Here is an 18341-nt window from a genome sequence, read left to right as displayed (position 1 = left end):
ATAGTTTTTATGGGTTAGTTTTATTTATAGTTTAGTGGTTTAGGTATTTCTAATTTGTTTCTTACTTCTTAAGTATTTTTAGATTGAATTTTTTTCTTATTGTAATTACCAGGCATCGTAAACTGCGAGCAAAATCCATTAAAGTACTAGGGTTGTTACTTAGTCGTCATACGTCATTTCAATGGATTTCGCTCGCAGTTTACGATGCCTGGTAATTACTTTGTTTCACATCCCATGTACCATACCATGTTATTTATTTCCTTTATTAATTGTTTGTTTTACATTTTATATGTGTAAAATATATATATATATATATATATATATATATATATATATATATATATATATATATATATATATATATGTATATATATATATATATATATATATATATTATAGGACACGCGCTTACCTCGAATAAAGAGGCTTATTATAGTTGGTCAAGCAAATCTTGTCAGTACAAAAAGGCGGCAAATTTAAAAAAATGTAGATAGATAATTTGAATTTCGCGTCTTTTTCTACTGACAAGATTTGCTTGACCAACTTTAATTAACGAATTAAAAACTTCTTACAATGTATAAATAAAAGCGCCATCTAGTGCTTTTTGTAAGCTAAACAAAAATTGCAGGAAAAGAATTTTGGAACGAAATAAAATCCAATGTCGTTCGAATAATGCTGTTATATTAATAATGATGGCATCTAAATGAGGGCTAACGCGTATGAATTCGCCGCTAGGGGCGCTAGTGTAGATGGTGGTCTTTTCCATAGTTCGAAATGTCAAATGTCACTTAAATGACTGACAGCTGTTCTTTAGTCTTTTGGACCACCATCAACAGAGGCGCCAACTGGTGAGCAAAAAAACGATAGCCCTCATTTCTTCAGTACCTATCAGTAAGTATCCATTGCAATATCAGGTTGGAAAGGGTCTCTATTGTTTGACATAATTATTGAAAGTCATAATGTAATGATTGTCATATTATCATTAGTCATAATTTGGTTTTTCTCAGAAACGCGTAACTTTTCAGGATTGCCATAAAAGATACCTAACCTAACCTATCTATGGGATAACCCGAGGAAAATCCTGAAAAGTTAACGGTTTCAGTAGAATTATGACTAATGATAATATGACAATCATTAAGGTCTCTCCACACTCATGCGAGAATCACGGCGCAACTCCACACTCGCGTTCGCGGCTTCGCACCGCGTAGTCTGGAGCGAGCTTTACATTATGACTCAATAATTATGTGAAACAAAGGGACCCCGGTTGGGGGTACTATTAACGGCATCCAGAGCGGCCCGGGTGATCGCAGACATGCGTGTCCGGGTTGAAGTGCAGCCCAGCCGGGCACTGCCGGCAGATGGGCGCCACGTGGCCCGGCGGGCAGTAATAGAACAGGTCGCAGGCGTCCGGGTGCGGGTGCAGGCCGTCGCGCGATGGGAACGGGCAGGCTACGGGGGTGACGGACATGCTCCTGCATTTCTCGGGTATATCGCTACAATATAAACCGTTTTCTTAATTTCTTAAATATGTAGAAGTGTCAACGTATAGCTGCGTCCCTATTCGACCGTCCAGTGGCGCCATCATTGGGGGAATTGTGTTTTCTAATAAACCAAATTTATGTATAAACCGAAATATTTTCATAGAAAGTAATTTAATTTGTTCTTAGAATGTATGTATAAAAAAAAAGAATTACTCAAATCGGACCACGTGTCTCGGAATAATCGGTGTACATAAAAAAAAAATAGCCACAACCGAATACAGAACCTCCTCCTTCTATGAAATGAGGGCTAACGCGTATGAATTCGCCGCTAGAGGCGCTATTGTAGATGGTGGTCTTTTCCATAGTTCGAAATGTCAAATGTTACTTGTCACTTCAATGACTGACAGCTGTTCTATAGTCTTTTGGACCACCATCAACAGAGGCGCCAACTGGTGAGCAAAAAAACGATAGCCCTCATTGAAGTCGGTTAAAAATATATTAGTATTGTTTGTCCTATTGATTCCCAAACTTTTCAATTTCAATATCGTTTATTTCACATATGTTTAGGCTTACAGTAAATAACAACCAAAGCGCTTACACAGTAAATACAAAATAACAAATGGATGCTGATAACTGATGCAATAATTTGTTACCCACATAAGCACCATTTTGAGAAAATGGCGCCTAAAGATATTTTCGTGGTTTTTGAGCGTTTATTCTAAAAATTAAAGATTTTGTTCACTGTTCTATTTGTCAGTTTTGTTTAATGCAATGAATACTAGTGATTTATTATTATAATATTTGAAATAAATGGATGTTGAATATAATTCTGAACGCACAAGTTGAGTCAATGCAATTTCAAAAATCGTCGGAAATGTCAACAATTTTTTTACATAATGTTATATTATATTGATGATGATTATAATGTGTACATATCACGAATTAATAAACTAGTGGATGTGAAATGACTCCTATTTAGTATGAAAACCAGTGTCGCTAAACTCACACATTCATAGCCACGTTAAAATACGTCACACACTTACAAAATTGCTCTGATTCGTAGCAACTTTCCATACCAAAAAGTTATTACCGGTGGACATTTCTCGAACGAATATCAACTGTAGGCTACATGAGTGACGGTTTAAATTATAATGTCAAAGCTATATGACATACGACTCTTTCATTATCTCATTCATCTCAAAAAAGCTCGCTCAACGTTCACCTAATACAACTACTCAACACCAGATGGCGTTATTTTATATAATTTTAAAATCACTTACTTAACAGGCGAGAAAAGGGCTAAAAAACCAGTATAAGTAAGGTCTAATTACGCATGGTTTGTTACGGATCTCACGGTCACGTTACACTGGTGTTTTCGAGACCTCTACACGCCTGCGAGTAGCTAACCGTTGGAACTTCTTTCCATTCGACGATATAGGGAGGGGACAGTGTAATCGGAGTGTTTTATCGATATTTGTGTGTTCAGTTAGGTATTGATATTTCATTACCGTATGTTTTAACACATTTAGATGATACTTTATTTATGATTATAATATAGGTAGTGATAATCGTGATTGTATGAAAAATAATATGTAGTACAGTACAACAAATATCTAACTAGAAATTTGTTTCTTATTAATTGACCAACTAGGTTGTTAATGTGAACATTAAATATATCTTAAAGTCAAACAGATAAAATCATAGTTCTTTAAAGGTCTATTAACTCGGTATTGCTGTTATTTTGTGATCACAAATCTGCAATTACTTACATAGGTAAGTATTCGTCTTTAACAATATATTTACTTGTAGCAGCATTTAAGGCCAATCTAGACGGGACAACCTGATTAAATTGTCAAATTAATTGTATGGTGTGAAAGCATACATGAAACTGGCTCATCGATCCCACTTGATTTGATTGTAAGATTGTGACCTATCAAATCAGGAAGGGGGGCGGCAAAATTCCAATATTTCACGCTAGTTTGCGTGGTACACTTTTTATTAATTAAGTGAGCCCGAATGTCACTAATAATTACTAAATTAGTAACTAAGTTTTAGGCGTGTGGACGCTAGATGAGATGTATGGCAATTTTATCCCCAGAAATCTTTCTCTAAGAAATGCTCCTAGCAAATGGTGCTATATTTTTGCGGAAACTAATTTTCTTGCCCAGTAGCATTGACCCATTTATTTTTAATATCGGCATCTTGTGGTAACCTACAATAATTAATAATAAAGAAATAGAAAATATAAAACGTTTATTCATGGCACATTGCATGCATTGTACGCATAAGTGCATTAAGTACCTAGTCTAATTATATTAACGATGAAAATATGATGGGTGTAAAAAACAAAAACGTATGTAAAGGAATACGAAGGTTTGAAAGGTTGCCATGAAATGACCCCGACTTAACTTAGTGCTTGATGACCAGAGCTGCCATATTTACTAAGACATTGATTATCCCAAATAATAATTAGAAACGTGTCTAAAATAATAATTTATTACCGAACTACCAAACATCAAACTTGAAATATCGTAACTTTAACTTTATCGATATAAATATCGACATTGCGCAGCATCTGAGTAGCGAAGTTATTTGACATTTAGGATAGCGAATATTCCAGATAAACGTAAAGAATAGTGACAAAGGATTGTGAACTCTAAGTTCTAACTGATAAAATATAGATTTACTTAACGAACATTCGTAAATAATGCAATAGAAACAGATTTTTCGTATTTATCGGATTATATTTAAATAAATAACCACCGGTGATAGGAAATACCTCCACGTGAAAGATTTTTTAAACCGCTGTGATTTCTGCAGCTTAATACTGCACAATACGGCATTTTAAATTTAATTATCAATTTTTGTTAGACGAGCGTACGTACGACGTGAATGTCATTCGAGCATGAAGTTTACACAACAACTGAGCATAGTCTGTGCATAAAGTGAGTCGGTCGCTACTAACTGTCGGATAGACGGGAACGCCCACTTGCCATCTCCATCCTACTCCGTGGTACATATTTTGTTTGAGCTGTTACTTTGCATGTTGCACTTTCCTCGCTATAGTGAGGTGAAAGTTTTGTTACACACGGGTGCAAATGTATTTTACTTCTCGTTGAATCACTCGCTATGCTCAGGATTCTATTTTAGAACCACTCGCTTCGCTCGTGGTTCAACTATAGAATACTTTCGCTTGCTCGTTTTTCAATTCCACACTCGCGGGTAAAACACAACTGCACCCTTGTTAAGTACTAACATGTATGGACCATTATGAAGTCTGAAATAAACGGTTTTTTTTTTTTTATAACAAAACTATTATTAGTATTACCAAAAATAAAAATTTGATTCTCGATCAGATGGCGCCACTACCTTTGGCCTACAGTCGTATAGAGGGCGTTGGCGGGTTCGTTTGTTATTTAACAATTTTAACGCATATCAGTGAAAGAACATAAAAATAATTAATGCAATTAAAAAAAAAACATTTATCCATATTTAAATACATTTTATCATATTTTTATAAATCTTCATTTTTAGTTTTAAAGTGTGTCGATAGATGGCAGTGAATTTACTGTGGTTACAAAATTTACTATGACATACTGTCATACCGCTCTATCCTATTATATCCTCTTTGGATTATATTTATATCTCTCCGTAATAGATGGATAGTCTAAGGAAAACACGTGCCTCGAAAATCAAGAAAATTTGATTCTCGATCAGAGGGCGCTAATAGCTTTGGCCTACTGTCGTATAGATGGCGTTGACGGTTTCGTTTGTTATTTAACAATTTTAACGCATATCAGTGAAAGAACATGGGTCAAAATCATAAAAATAATTAATATATGTACCTTTGTAAATTTGACGTGTAAAGTGTGTATTTTATCAATAAACCATTTAACTGAATTGAATGCAAATAAAAAAAATCATTTATCCATATTTAAATACATTTTATCGTATTTTTATAAATCTTCATTTTTAGTTTTAAAGTGTGTCGATAGATGGCAGTGAATTTACTGTGGTTACAAAATCTACTATGACAGTACCGCTCTATCTTATTATAACCTCTTTGGTATTACCAAAGAGGATATAATAGGAGTTATATCTATCTTTGGTATTACTAATGGGGTTGGCAACTGTCAAAGGTTTGCAGAGATGGCGCCATCAGAGCTTGCCCCTTTTTCTATGAGATTGACAATTCTAGGGATTGACAGTATGTATGGTATAGAAAGGATGCCAATCTCTTATGGCAGAATTGTTGCAGTGACCGCTTTCAGTATGGATGGTATAGAAAGGATGCCAATCTCTTATGTTTTAATGTTTATTTGGGCACAAACGGTACATGTTTCTTATAACTAGTGTCTTATACATAATTCATAAACCAGGACAGTTGCCACCACTTAATAGCTCATTAAAGAAAAACAAAATACAGGATGACTATACACTTTAAACTTAAAGATTAACAACGAGGGTCGAATTAGGACAGGGGCTAAATTAATGAAGATAAAACTATTTTTATACATTACATTTGCAATTAAGTGTAAAGTTACAGTGTCTTTAATTCGTTTGTTTATTTAAAACCAAAAGTACTTGACGTTTAAATTTAGACAAGGAGTCATTAAATATATCAATTTTTGAGAAAATATCATTATTAAATCTGCAAGCTCTTATCAGAAAGGAGTTTGATTTGTATTTCTTTTTAGTAAAGGGAATACAAAATAATTTATCGCTACGCCGTGTGTTCAAGCGGGGAGTTTTAAAGCTAAGTCTACTTAACAAATAAGGGGAGTCAATTAAATTTCTTAATACTTTATACAAAAATATTTGATCTTTTAATGTGCGCCGGCTTTCAAGAGACACCAGTTTATTCAGGTTAAGCGGTTGAGTTGACACAAGGTTTTTATATTTTAAATGTTTGATGAGCTTCTTTTGAATTCTTTCAATACTATGAATATAACATTTATAGCTAGGGTTCCATACTGTTGATCCATATTCCAGAATTGGTCTAACTAGCGAGTTGAAGAGTGTCAGCAAGGTGAGAGCTTCTTTGAATTCTTTACAAGTTCTCAAGATGAACCCAAGTAACCTAAAGGCTCTATTTATTAAGTTGTCGGTGTGGTCGCTGAATAATAATTTGCTATCCAAATAAATACCTAAATCTTTAATGGTAGAAACTCTACATAATTGCACGTTGTTTATAAGGTAGTCGTAGTTAATAAATTGTTTTTTTCTACTGAACGTTATTATGTTACACTTATTTATATTTAAGTGCAAATGATTTAATTGACAATATATATGCAATCGGGTTAAGTCTTCCTGTAAAGCTTGACAATCACTTATGCTCTTAACAAGTTTCAGTATCTTTTTATCGTCGGCGTATAAAAGGCAGGTTGAAGATTTTAGATGGGAAGTAACGTCGTTAATAAAAACATTAAAGAACAGGGGCCCCAAATGAGATCCTTGAGGGACGCCGGAGCTGGCAGGGACAAAACTAGAACAGAAACCCTTAACAGCTACAGCCTGAGATCGGTCCCGCAGATACGAGGTAACCCAGCGCAGGAGATCGCCATGCACTCCGACTGACTCTAGTTTTTGTAAAAGTATAGGATGAGAAATTTTGTCAAAGGCTTTAGAGTAATCGGTGTACACAACATCTACCTGGTAACCGTCATTCATGCCAGACAAGATTCTATCGACGTATTCACAAAGATTAGTTTCGGTGGACTTCTTATCAACAAATCCATGCTGTTCTTGTACTAACAGGGGTCTAAGAACAGGAAAAATCTGATCATAAATAATTTTCTCAAACAATTTAGGCACAGTGTTGAGTTTAGAAATGGGCCTATAGTTCTGTACATCATGTTTATTTCCTGATTTGAAAACAGGAGTAACAAATGACTGCTTCCACAGCTTTGGCATAGTACCAGAACGCAATGACATGTTAAAAAGCGCAGCAATAGGCTCGGAAAGCTGGCTCCGACAGAGTCGCCAAAAGATTGGAGGTATTCCATCAGGGCCTGCTCCTTTCTTAGTATCGAGCCCTCTCAGGTACTTGCAGACTACATCGTGGTTTAAGTTGACATTGCTTAGATTTACAATGCTTCTGGCAACAGAACTGGTTGACTGTAAGTTAGCTAATGGTAAAGTAGGGGGTTCGAAAACTGATTGAAAGTACTGATTAAAAAGATTGCAAATACTATTCCCGGTTGTAGCTGTAAAACCAGTTCCAAGATGCATCGTGTCCGGTATGCCCGAGTGGTCACTCTTTGATTTAACGAAACGCCAAAAGTATTTACTGTTCATTTTTATTTTTGATTCTGCTAATTTTAGATACTTTTGATAACACGACTGCTGCACAAGTTTTTGTCTGTTACGAAGCATTGAGAAAGTATCGTAATCATCCAAGCGACCATAAATTTTCCATCTTTTATGAAATTTTATTTTTTCTGATATAATTCTTATTAAAGCTTTAGAATACCAAACCGGGTATTTATTATTACAATATACAACTTTTAAAGGTACATAATTAGTTATAATAGTTTCTAAGATATCGTAGAACCGTTTTACACATTGGTCCATGTCATCGAAGTCGAGGCAGCTGTTCCAATTGACCTTTGCAAGCGCAGAATTAACAGCATCATAATCGGCAGCTTGAAAAAGGCGTACCTTTCGGGGTGGTGGCCTTAGCTCGGAAAAGCTTATATTTTTAATTATAATTTGAAAGGCGGGATGGTGCTTATCCTCAGGAACCAGAGGTGAAAAACATCGTGTAGTTTCACATATCATGTTTGCCATTACTAGGTCCAACAGTTTACCATTTTCATTCAATACATAATTAAATTGATGTAAATCATTAAATTCTTATGGCAGAATTGTTGCAAAAGTGACCGCTTTCACCTTTAAATAATAGTTCCTAATTTCTCCGGTGGCGCTAGTTAGGCTCTGGGACATGAGTATAACATGAACCATATAAGGCAACAAATAACCCGACCAAATTACGTAGGTTGTTTTTGGTAGTATTTCGGTATATGGTGGCGCGCCCCGCCTAATTACTGTTTTTGATGGACACTTCATCGTCTCCATGATTGACAGGGCAAGTTATGCTGGCGCAGGCTGGCGCCATCTGCTAATTATTTCGACCGGCCAACCCCATTTTAAAATTACTTTAGGTGCTGTAAATCCAGTAACCTTTTCTTTTCGTTCCTCTAAATTTGCCCATGAGTATAGGTATTTAGTAGCACATAGTAGTATATTAGGAAATAGATACTTACTTCTCGAATTCCTCAGCATAGCTTGCAGCTACCACCAGGAACAACCCCAGAATAAGTTTACAGAACATTGTGGTAGGTTGACGAATATTTTACAATGATAACCAAGGAAGGTGCCAGCGTCATTTTATACGATATTCTTAGACAACTTCAAGTGCCTCTTATAATTACAAGGAAAAGGTATTAGCTAATGACAGAAATCACGAGTGGCACTATTTATCAAATTAAATAATCTGCAACGTTAACTAATGAAGTAATGAGCATTGAAGTAATTAATTAAGAGCTCATTACAGTACATTACTTGATTTGCTTCATAAGACTGAATTTGTAATAGTCAAAAATTGTCAAACACGCTACTACGCTATCCCTATTAGTATGAGCTACAAAATATATATTATAACCTCGCTTGAAATTACGAAGGTTACTTTTATAGCGCACGGGTTTTGGAGCTATGTATAAAACTCGATGAGGCCTTTGATATTGCATAGGTATAGGTCACTTACGTGGCGCACAGTAGGTATAACAAAAATGGTATGACAATGAATGGCTCGGATTTTTCCGAGTGTCAGCAAAATCCACAAATTATCCCACGAAGTCTGGTTCCTTCAATTCCTTAGACACAAAGACAGGACTAAAAGTCAATAGTTTATTTACACAATCGTTTTATTTCGACATACACAATCGTATATCTCCAGAAGTTTGTTCATGTCCGAGACTTAATCTAAGAATTAAAATTCATTCCTACTCAATGGAAGAAACATTAAGGTTTGTATAAAATACATGATTCTGATTCCTTGTAAGATTACCAAAATTAAACATACAAAAGTACAACATAGCGGCAATGAGATCCCAATCAAACAACTGTCAGTGGAGGCGCTCTCGCGACCTCGCGCATTCACACACACACACACGCACGCAGCGAACGGCGGCAGCCCGCGGCCCTAAACTGTACGTTACTGGACTCCAATAAAAAAGGAAACAATTTAAATAAACAAAATTGAATCTAATCAATCTGCAATAATACTCAGTGAATCTATAATCCATTCTATATTATAATAAGTATGTAACGCCGTTCAAGCACGGCACTGTTACAAGAGACATTTATCCTTAAAAATCTTCTTAAAAAAAGATTAATTTCTTATAATAATAATGTGGAATGGAATGAAGTGCCCCCGGCGCGGCAGCGGGGCACGGGGGGCACTCATGACCGGGCACTTAACCTGCAACAACCAACAACCAAGTCACTCATCGTCTACTAACGGTCGGTCCGACCGAGCGTTCCGATACCCGGTCAGACCGTGCACACCGCACTGTCGTCGTCCTACGAGCACCGACACCCCGGGGGGTTCTGCTATCGCTAGCGCCGAGGCCCGCGTCAGAGCTCTCAGACTTGTGCAAGCTTCATCATAATAAAAATTCAAAGTGAACAGGTGAGAAAAGCTACAATTGAATAAGTATAGAGATACTGAGGGATTCTCACCTTACTATTGGACTGAGATGACTATTGGCAGGTACGCGAGTGTCGGGTTCAGTAGGGCTGGTGCCTCTGGTTGGCGCGGCCGCCGCCGCCGCCGCGCTGCTTGCCGCCCTGGTAGCCGGCTGTAACACCACCCACGATATAGCTCCCGCTACACGCTACACACGCCCGATCAAAACATCTCGCACGCACCACTGTTGGCGCACTACTTAAATAATAAATAAACACTACACATCTGACGGTGACGACGCCTCTGTAAGAGCTCTTTTTCCGTCTACTCTATTGCTATACTGTAAATCTAACGTGCACTGTGACTAAGTAACGCTAAGAAAAACCGAAGAAACAAAGGAAAAGCTCCGTGTGCCGTCACTAGTCCGTGTAGTGATGATCGAGGCCATGCAAAAAGCGAACTAAGTCATATGAATGTGTCAAAATAGACTATGGGTTAGAAAACGGTGTTTTAAATTATGAGACTATGCTACGGTACGTTATGTGGAAGCCGGACAGACACTACAACACAAAACACGTATCTACTGGATGCCTTCAAAGACTAGTAAAGAGTGGAAGATCAGTAAACGAATTAGTAGCGTACAAGCCGTTGGTGTAGTAGTATATGAACTAGTAGGCAACAAAACGGTCGGTGCATGAACAATGGGATCGGTGGATACCTTTCCCGCGCGGAGCCGTGCGCGCGCCGTAGCCGCCCTCGTACCCTCCGTACCCGCCGTAGTCTGCCCAACACAATGCCATTAGTGCTAGTGCCTGATGCCTAATGCATAATGCCGCTCGTCCCTACCATACTCACACTCCTATTCGCACCGATTCCTTACACTCCACTTGTCTAATACTCTATCTATAGTCTAGTTCTAGTAGCTTAGTCTGACCTATCCCTGCTGCGGTGTCTAGTTAGTGCTCCTAGTCACTAGTCCAGTGTGCCGTTAGTAATGAAGTTAGCCGATGAGTGGTGTTGGTGGCGCCGCGGGGGGTGCGGGAGGGACGGGGGGTGATATATGGAAACACATTGAGAATTTTCGTAACAGTGCTTTATTAAAAGCTTCATCATATCTTTATCACTTTCACAATGTCTCTCCATATATTACCCCAATTCCCAGATGTAGCATGTGGCGAGAGTGTTAAGGTAAAAACTAAATACCAAAAGAAAATAAAAACTCGAGCGACATTGCTACATATGTCAAAAGTGGTATTACAAATAAAACTTATAAAACATAAGGCGGGTAACATAATGTACAGATAGTAACCCGGTGAACGAGACGATGACAATGGTCCTCGGGTTCGCTACAAGCCTACACCTCACATACACCTCAAGCACGCGGACAGTATACAGTATACACGGCGCCGAGACAGTGTGCCAACAGTGATGCTAATATTATCCTCCAACTAAACAGTTATGCAAAATTAAAATGAATCGCAAACAAGTTATATGAAATGATGAATTCCTAAATACTCAAAAAGATTAGATTGACCCATGGTTATATTCAGATATATACTGTCACCCCGACACATTCAACTACACATTATCTCGATAGAATATTAAAAGTAAATAGTTATAATAGAAAAATAAATATTTTCTACACACTAACATATATAGCTAAAGTTCACGTGATGTCGATCGCTTCGAATCAAATGTAAGATATACATTACAAGGTAAATAGGCATCTCAAGGACGGAGTCGCCCCGCGTGCAACGTTAACCTAGCGCGCCCGGAGGCAGCCTTACTCTACATTTACATCCTAAGGATCAGGTAACATCAGTCGAGGTAATGTGTCGGTGAGCAGGCTAGCGGTGGGTCGCGAATAATCTAGTTCTGCTTGCCGCGTTTACCGTAATTGGGGTATCCGGAGTAATCGTAACCGCCGTAGCCCCCGTAGCCGTCGTAGCCGTAACCGCCGTAGCCGCCGTACCCATCGTAGCCGCCGCCGTAGCCGCCCTGGCCGTAACCGTAGCCGCCGTAGCCCTGGTTACCCCACGCGCCCTGGCCGCCGTAGCCGCCGCGGCCCCCGCGCCCGCCGCGCCCGCCCCCTCGCCCGCCGCGACCGCCACGCCCGGTCATGCCTCCAGGGCCGTCGGGCTTGGGCGTCGCCCTCTTGACGTCGACCTGACAGAAACAACACTTAGATAAGGAAATGCTCACTAGCACACAACAATAAACACTTGCTGGGTGGGTAGTAATAGTAACTCAGGAACGTGGGTAAAGGCTTGCTTCAATGAAATTTCAGAAGCAGAACTGAATAAAATCATCATTTGAATATATATTATGTTCAGTAGAAAACAACCATTGAGACTAGCTGGAAATGAATGTTCAAAGCAAAAAGAAAAACCAGACGAGTGCGAGTCGGACTCGCCCACCCAGGGTTCCGCACTTTTTAGTATTTGTTATAGCGGCAACATAAATATTTAATCTGTGAAAATTTCAACTGTCTAACTACACAGTTCATGAGACACAGCCTGGTGGCAGACAGGAGTCTTAGTAATAGGATCCCGTTTTTACCCTTTTGGGTACACAAACCTAAACAAAGTGTTCGATTAATGGGGTTGACAACTGTCAAAGGTTTGCATAGATGACGCCATCATAGAAGTCCCTTTTTCTATGAGATTTGGCTTATAAAGGGCAGGCATCTAGGACATAAAATTCCTTTAATAAAACAAAAATTTTACACAATTCTAGAGATTGACAGGGCAAGCTATGCTGGCGCAATCTGCTAAATATTTCGACCGACAAACTCCATTAATGAAATTATAATTCAATCATTCTTACCTCCTTTCCACCGATGGTCTGTTTGGGAGTCTTGAGAAGTTCATTGACAACCTGTTCAGACTCAAAGGTGATGAAACAGAATCCTTTTCTTTGGTTCTTTGTCTTGTCAAAAGGCATTTCAACTTCAATGATCTGAAAAAGAAAAGCACATTTTATATCTGCATTTGTATCAGTTACCGCAATACGTATTTTATTATTATATACTCAGTGGCCCGGTTTTATCTTCAATAGTTTCTAGAAAAAATTAAATCTCACCAATTCCGGAGTTTTCATCATTGTAAAGTAGGATCTGTGTTTAAATATCAGCTACCGTGTTGAAATTAAACAAAGTAGCAATCAACTTACGGTTCCAAAGTTGCTAAAGAAGTTCTTGATTTCATCGTCTGAGATTTCACTGCTGAGACCTCCGACAAAGATCTTTCCGTGTCTCGCTTTGGCCTTCTTTGGGTCTACTTTCTTGTTGTTGATTGTGTGGTCTCCGGCAGCCATAACCTTGTCGATGGAGTCAGGTGCCTTGAAAACGATGAAGGCAAAGCCTCGTGATCGGCCCGTGTTGGGGTCTGTCTTGACATTGATGCTATCGATCTCGCCATATGCACTGAAGTGATCACGTAATTCCTCTGAAAAGATAAAATAAAATATAAATCTTTTATCCAAACTTTAGTAGCTGGAATGATGAAGTATTTATATAACTCAGGAATGTGGGTAAAAGTTTTCTTCAATGACATATCAGAAGCAGAACTGAATGAGATCATCATTTTAAACTTAGAATAATTTCATATGAAATAAACTGAAAGATGCTTACTGTCTGTGGTTTCCCAGCTCAATCCTCCGACAAACAGTTTTCTGTGAAGATTAAAATTAGCATTAAAAACACGAAACTGACATCAAGAGTTGTTGTCTCGATTCAGAAACTGACTTATTATTAAACATTAAAGTTTAGAATTAAAACTAATGCAGTACTTGTTTACAGTACTTTACAGCTACTATTTTTGTTCAAAAAACAAACTCCAAGCACTGCAGCAAAACAAATTGTGAACCTGTAAGTTAAAATTAGGAATCTGGAAATTTAACATTATGACAACAAAAAAATGAAAAGATGTTACAGTGATATCGCAAGATTTGAAATTGGCAAGAGAGAACGAGGCCCAAAGTTAAGTGGCCAGATCAATCTAGTCAGTTTGGTCGTGTTTTACTTTAGTGTGAGCCCAGCAGCAAAGTAAATACCATCGTTTCCTCGGCGACAGCTGCGGCGGCGACGCAGGCTCACACCTGCAGAGAGACAGAGCGTTAGTCGCGCCCCAAACTGACCACGGGCGCCGCCTCCCGGGCCTGCCCGCCGGCGACGCCCGAGCTAGCACCGATTTAAAATCTTGCAAGTACCCGACCGTTCCGCGACTATTAGTAGCTCGACACAAATTACACGACCAACCCGCAAATACAATTACCATTTTCATAGCCGACGGACAAATCGATAACGAGAAACCGGTGCCGGGTGCAAGCGACGCGCAAATGCGACGCCATTTTACTCACGCGCCTTCCGAGATAATGGACATTCTGACAAAAGTAGTCTGAAACTTACTTCCAATGAAAACTATGACATCTAGGAATAAATTTACATTGCGAAGATCGAACTGTAAGGATAAAAACGTAAAATTTTGAAAACGTAAAGAGGATTACAATGGATTCGAATGAAGCCGGGATATCGCCGCCATTGCGGCGGGCAAAGATCGTATACTGAAAGGAATATTATAAAGCTAATTTATACTTTACTTTAAACCGCTGCTACTAAAAATTTATAGTAATGTACAAAAAGAAACAGTAAAATTACAAATTAAGCCGGTGTAAAGCAAAAATCAATATACCTGTCGTCATCGCGTCCCGGGGCTTCGCTATCTTGTTGTCCATTATCACCTCCACCGTTCTCTGCATTTCCATTTAATTGATTATCGGTCACGTCTTGTGCAAAATTGTCGTTATTGGCCATGACTTAGGTTTTAGCTAACTGCTAAATTAATGATAAACTAAAAACTAAGGTCCGTACACGACCTTCAACACTGAATGCCAAATGCAGAAGGAAGAAAGGAAATGCGTGATGAGTCGGCGCGAAACGGTTTGTTATGTTGGTAATGACCAAAGAGACGCGCTTTTTTTTGCAACGATTCATCCCTACCACTTGAACAACCAATCAGGAGCCGAGAATAAATAACTGTTGTTGGCAGGTCAATGGCTTCTTGGCCACCAAAGACAGAGATAGAATAAGAAATTATGCATGGACAAAAGAGATAGAAGCAAGCGGTATGAAATCAATAATCTTACCAACATAACCAAATATTTACCGCGTTTGTGCGGAAGTTCAGTTCAGAAATGATTGCATCTATCGTATTTCTAAATTAAAAAGTTTTATAAAATTCAAAATAAGTAAAAAAATACTTGTTCTCGGTAAAACATAACTAATTTCAGTGTATAATGCCCTGTTTTATAAAATTGTTAATTTGTTATAGACAAATACAATCATCTATTAAGCGAGCATTACACTAATGCTTTTGTACTTATACCTGACGACAGAGACGCAGCTATGAATCTAATACTCAGACAACGATATATATAATATAAATAAAATAAAAATAAAAAATAAAAAAGCCTTTTATTTCGAGTCCAAGTTAATTACATTAAATAAGTCAGTTTCGTTACAGTAAAGCATTTATAAATATAATTTTATGTATTTTTAGTATGTCAATTTAAATAAGTTAATTTTTCACATATATTATTAAGTAATTTGATATTATAATCTTATAACAAAAATTTAGTTTGCGGACAAGAACCCCTCATCGGGTGAAGGCCTCCTCCAAGGACTTCCATCTATCCCTATTTGCAGCTACATGTCTCCAGTTTGTCCCGACTGTTTTATTTATGTCATCAGTCCAGCGGCTATTTGGTTTCCCGGAGCGTCGTTTGCCTGCAGGTCCTTTCCAGGTGGTAGCTAGCAAGGTCCAGCGCGAGTCAGACAGTCTGGCAACATGTCCTGCCCATCTCCATTTTTGTGTTTTTGCGTGCTTGAGAGCGTCTATAAGTTTTGTTACAGCCCTTATATTTATATGGGGTATTTTTTGCACTCTTTTTATGTTTAGCAAGCTTCTCTCCATTGCTCTCTGGCATGTAGTTATTTTAGATTTATTTTTTGCAGTGAACAGCCAGGTTTGACTTGCATAGGTCAGTGAAGGCAAAATACACATATCCATAACTTTTTTCTTGATCTTCATATTCATATTACTTTTCAGGATTTCCTTTAGGCTCCAGTACTTATTCCAAGCTATTTTAATTCGTCGGTCTACTTCCTCTTCGTTTCGTTGACTGTTAAATGATATCTGCTTACCCAGGTAGATATAGCTGTCTACATACTCTAGTAGCGTCCCATCAACGGTTATGTTCTTTTGAATGCTATTGGTCATAAGTTTTGTTTTTTGAAAGTTAATTCTTAGGCCGACTTTTGCACTAGCTTCATGTAGAGTTTGTATCATGTATTCTAGCTGGGCGTTATGATATCGTCCGCGAAACGCAGATGGTTCATATATTTACAATTGATGTATATTCCTATATTGTTCCAGTTTAGACTATCGATTACTGATTCAAGTACCGCTAAAAATAATTTTGGAGACAACGGGTCGCCTTGCCTAACGCCTCTGTCAATTGGTATATCTGGTCCTAGTTTGTCTAATTGAACTCTACTGGTGCAATTTTCATAAATGTGTCTTATTATTCTTATGTATATAGGATCTACTTTGCACTGGTTCAGAGCGTCCCATATAGAGGAATGTGATATTGTGTCGAACGCTTTAGCGTAATCAATGAATGCTGTGTACAACGGTCTTCGGTATTCTTGATATTTTTCTATAACCTGTTCCAGAGTGTGTATATGGTCCATGGTCGAGTACCCGCTCCTAAATCCAGCTTGTTCATATATAAATACTTAAATACATAGAAAACACCCATGACTCAGGAGCAAATATCTGTGCTCATCACACAAATAAATGCCCTTACCGGGATTCGAACCCAGGACCATCGGCTTCACAGGCAGGGTCACTACCCACTAGGCCAGACCGAACATAGAGTAATGGGGTTAGCAACTGTCAAAGGTTTGCAGAGATGGCGCCATCATAGCTTGCCCCTTTTTCTATGAGATTTGGCTTAAAGGCTGGCATCCAGGGCATTAAAAAACAAAAATTTGACTTAATTCTAGGGACTGATATAGGGCTAGCTATGCTGGCGCCATCTGCTAATTATTTCGACCGGCCAACCCCAATGGTCGAGACCAGACTTCTAGAATTAACAATAGGGTTGGCCGGTCGAAATAATTTAGCTTGCCCTATCAATCCCCAGAATTGTGTCAAATTTTTGTTATTTTAATGCCCTGGATGCCAGCCCTTTCAGCCAAATCTCATAGAAAAAGGGGCAAACTATGATGGCGCCATCTCTGTAAACCTTTGACAGTTGCCAACCCCATTCCGGATCGAGCTCCCACATAGTTATTTATTACGAATTCAGCACAGCTATGATGATTGACAGTTGACAGCTAACTGACAGCAGCGCCGGCGCTTTTTTTACGCTTGTGAGAACAGATACACTGAGTTCCGTATGCTCATTTCAATTAACGGTCAACGCTCAACGCCGAAAATCGAACAGTGCTCGATAAAAAAGCGCCGCGCTTAAAAACCGCCCCCGTGTGAACACATACATGGTTATCCTTTTGTGACATTTAAACGTTTTTTTAACGCGCGTTGAAAAATTTAACGGCTGTACCTAACCATCGCACCGCACCAAGGTCATGAAGCGAAAGCGATATCTCTTTCTCGCTCTTACTTATGGGTGCGTCCCACAATACATAGACAATGACCTTGGTGCGGTGCGACGGTGTGTTAAGAATTGGTGTATTAAAGTCTAGCAAACACATGGGCAAACACAACTTGTCAGACAGTAAGAACCAGGAAAAGGAAAATTATACTCATCCCTTTTACAATATATCCTAAGCTGTTTTTAATTATATTCCAGCTTGTCTCAAATACTAAAATAACAGCTCGATTGGCCATGTTACACAATACTAACTAAAATAAAATATACATTATACAAGCATAATACAATTTGCCGCGATGGTACTGTAGAACACATTTTATATATTTTATTATGGAAAGCATTTTCATCGATTCCCATCTTTTATCCAAATACCAAACTACTAAAATTAAATTAAAATTTACAAAGAAGTGAAATAAGTGTAATGAAAATTTAACAAAAAAAAACGAAGAACAAAAATTTGATCCAACCTCCGAAAATCACCCTGGTATTATAGT

The 18341-nt window shown here is 38.3% G+C and overlaps 2 protein-coding genes and 2 non-coding genes across 5 annotated transcripts; all 4 read right to left on the bottom strand.

Moving 5' to 3' along the window:
• Positions 1–661: 661 nt before the first annotated feature.
• LOC134755397 (peritrophin-1-like) lies at positions 662–8861 on the bottom strand. Its single transcript, XM_063691952.1, has 2 exons — positions 8747–8861; positions 662–1493 (listed from the first exon to the last, which is right to left on the bottom strand). The coding sequence occupies exons 1-2, from the start codon at positions 8812–8814 to the stop codon at positions 1277–1279; spliced, it is 285 nt and encodes a 94-aa protein (XP_063548022.1). The 5' UTR covers positions 8815–8861; the 3' UTR covers positions 662–1276.
• A 514-nt stretch (positions 8862–9375) lies between these two features.
• LOC134749828 (RNA-binding protein squid) lies at positions 9376–15092 on the bottom strand. Of its 2 annotated transcripts, XM_063684828.1 has the most exons (8): positions 14862–15092; positions 13802–13842; positions 13342–13616; positions 12997–13128; positions 12063–12336; positions 10889–10951; positions 10224–10342; positions 9376–9963 (listed from the first exon to the last, which is right to left on the bottom strand). In XM_063684828.1, exons 1-7 carry the CDS (start codon positions 14981–14983, stop codon positions 10272–10274), a joined length of 978 nt encoding a protein of 325 aa, XP_063540898.1. In that variant the 5' UTR covers positions 14984–15092; the 3' UTR covers positions 9376–9963; positions 10224–10271. The 2 variants fall into 2 exon arrangements, with proteins under 2 accessions (XP_063540898.1, XP_063540906.1); XM_063684836.1 differs by lacking the exon at positions 10889–10951 and having other exon boundaries at positions 14862–15090.
• On the bottom strand, positions 12415–12487 carry LOC134755518 (small nucleolar RNA snR61/Z1/Z11). Its single transcript, XR_010129064.1, has one exon. It is a non-coding gene; the product is annotated as a small nucleolar RNA snR61/Z1/Z11 (small nucleolar RNA).
• On the bottom strand, positions 13687–13759 carry LOC134755516 (small nucleolar RNA snR61/Z1/Z11). The gene has a single exon (XR_010129062.1). It is a non-coding gene; the product is annotated as a small nucleolar RNA snR61/Z1/Z11 (small nucleolar RNA).
• Positions 15093–18341: the final 3249 nt, after the last annotated feature.

The sequence above is a fragment of the Cydia strobilella genome, chromosome 2 (assembly GCF_947568885.1).
Source record: "Cydia strobilella chromosome 2, ilCydStro3.1, whole genome shotgun sequence".
Taxonomy (NCBI): domain Eukaryota; kingdom Metazoa; phylum Arthropoda; class Insecta; order Lepidoptera; family Tortricidae; genus Cydia; species Cydia strobilella.
The sequence above is the reverse complement of the archived record's forward strand: the minus strand, read 5'-3'. Positions and strand labels throughout refer to the sequence as shown.

Bases quoted from the DNA above. Each gene is read 5' to 3' on its own strand.
- LOC134755397 (XM_063691952.1), bottom strand. From the start codon at position 8,814: ATGTTCTGTAAACTTATTCTGGGGTTGTTCCTGGTGGTAGCTGCAAGC. The intron at 1,494-8,746 runs GTAAGTATCTAT...TTTATATTGTAG, and splicing joins TATGCTGAGGAATTCGAGAA to CGATATACCCGAGAAATGCA.
- LOC134749828 (XM_063684828.1), bottom strand. From the start codon at position 14,983: ATGGCCAATAACGACAATTTTGCACAAGACGTGACCGATAATCAATTA. The intron at 13,617-13,801 runs GTAAGCATCTTT...TTATCTTTTCAG, and splicing joins GAGCTGGGAAACCACAGACA to AGGAATTACGTGATCACTTC. The intron at 12,337-12,996 runs GTAAGAATGATT...TGTTTCTGTCAG, and splicing joins AGACCATCGGTGGAAAGGAG to GTCGACGTCAAGAGGGCGAC.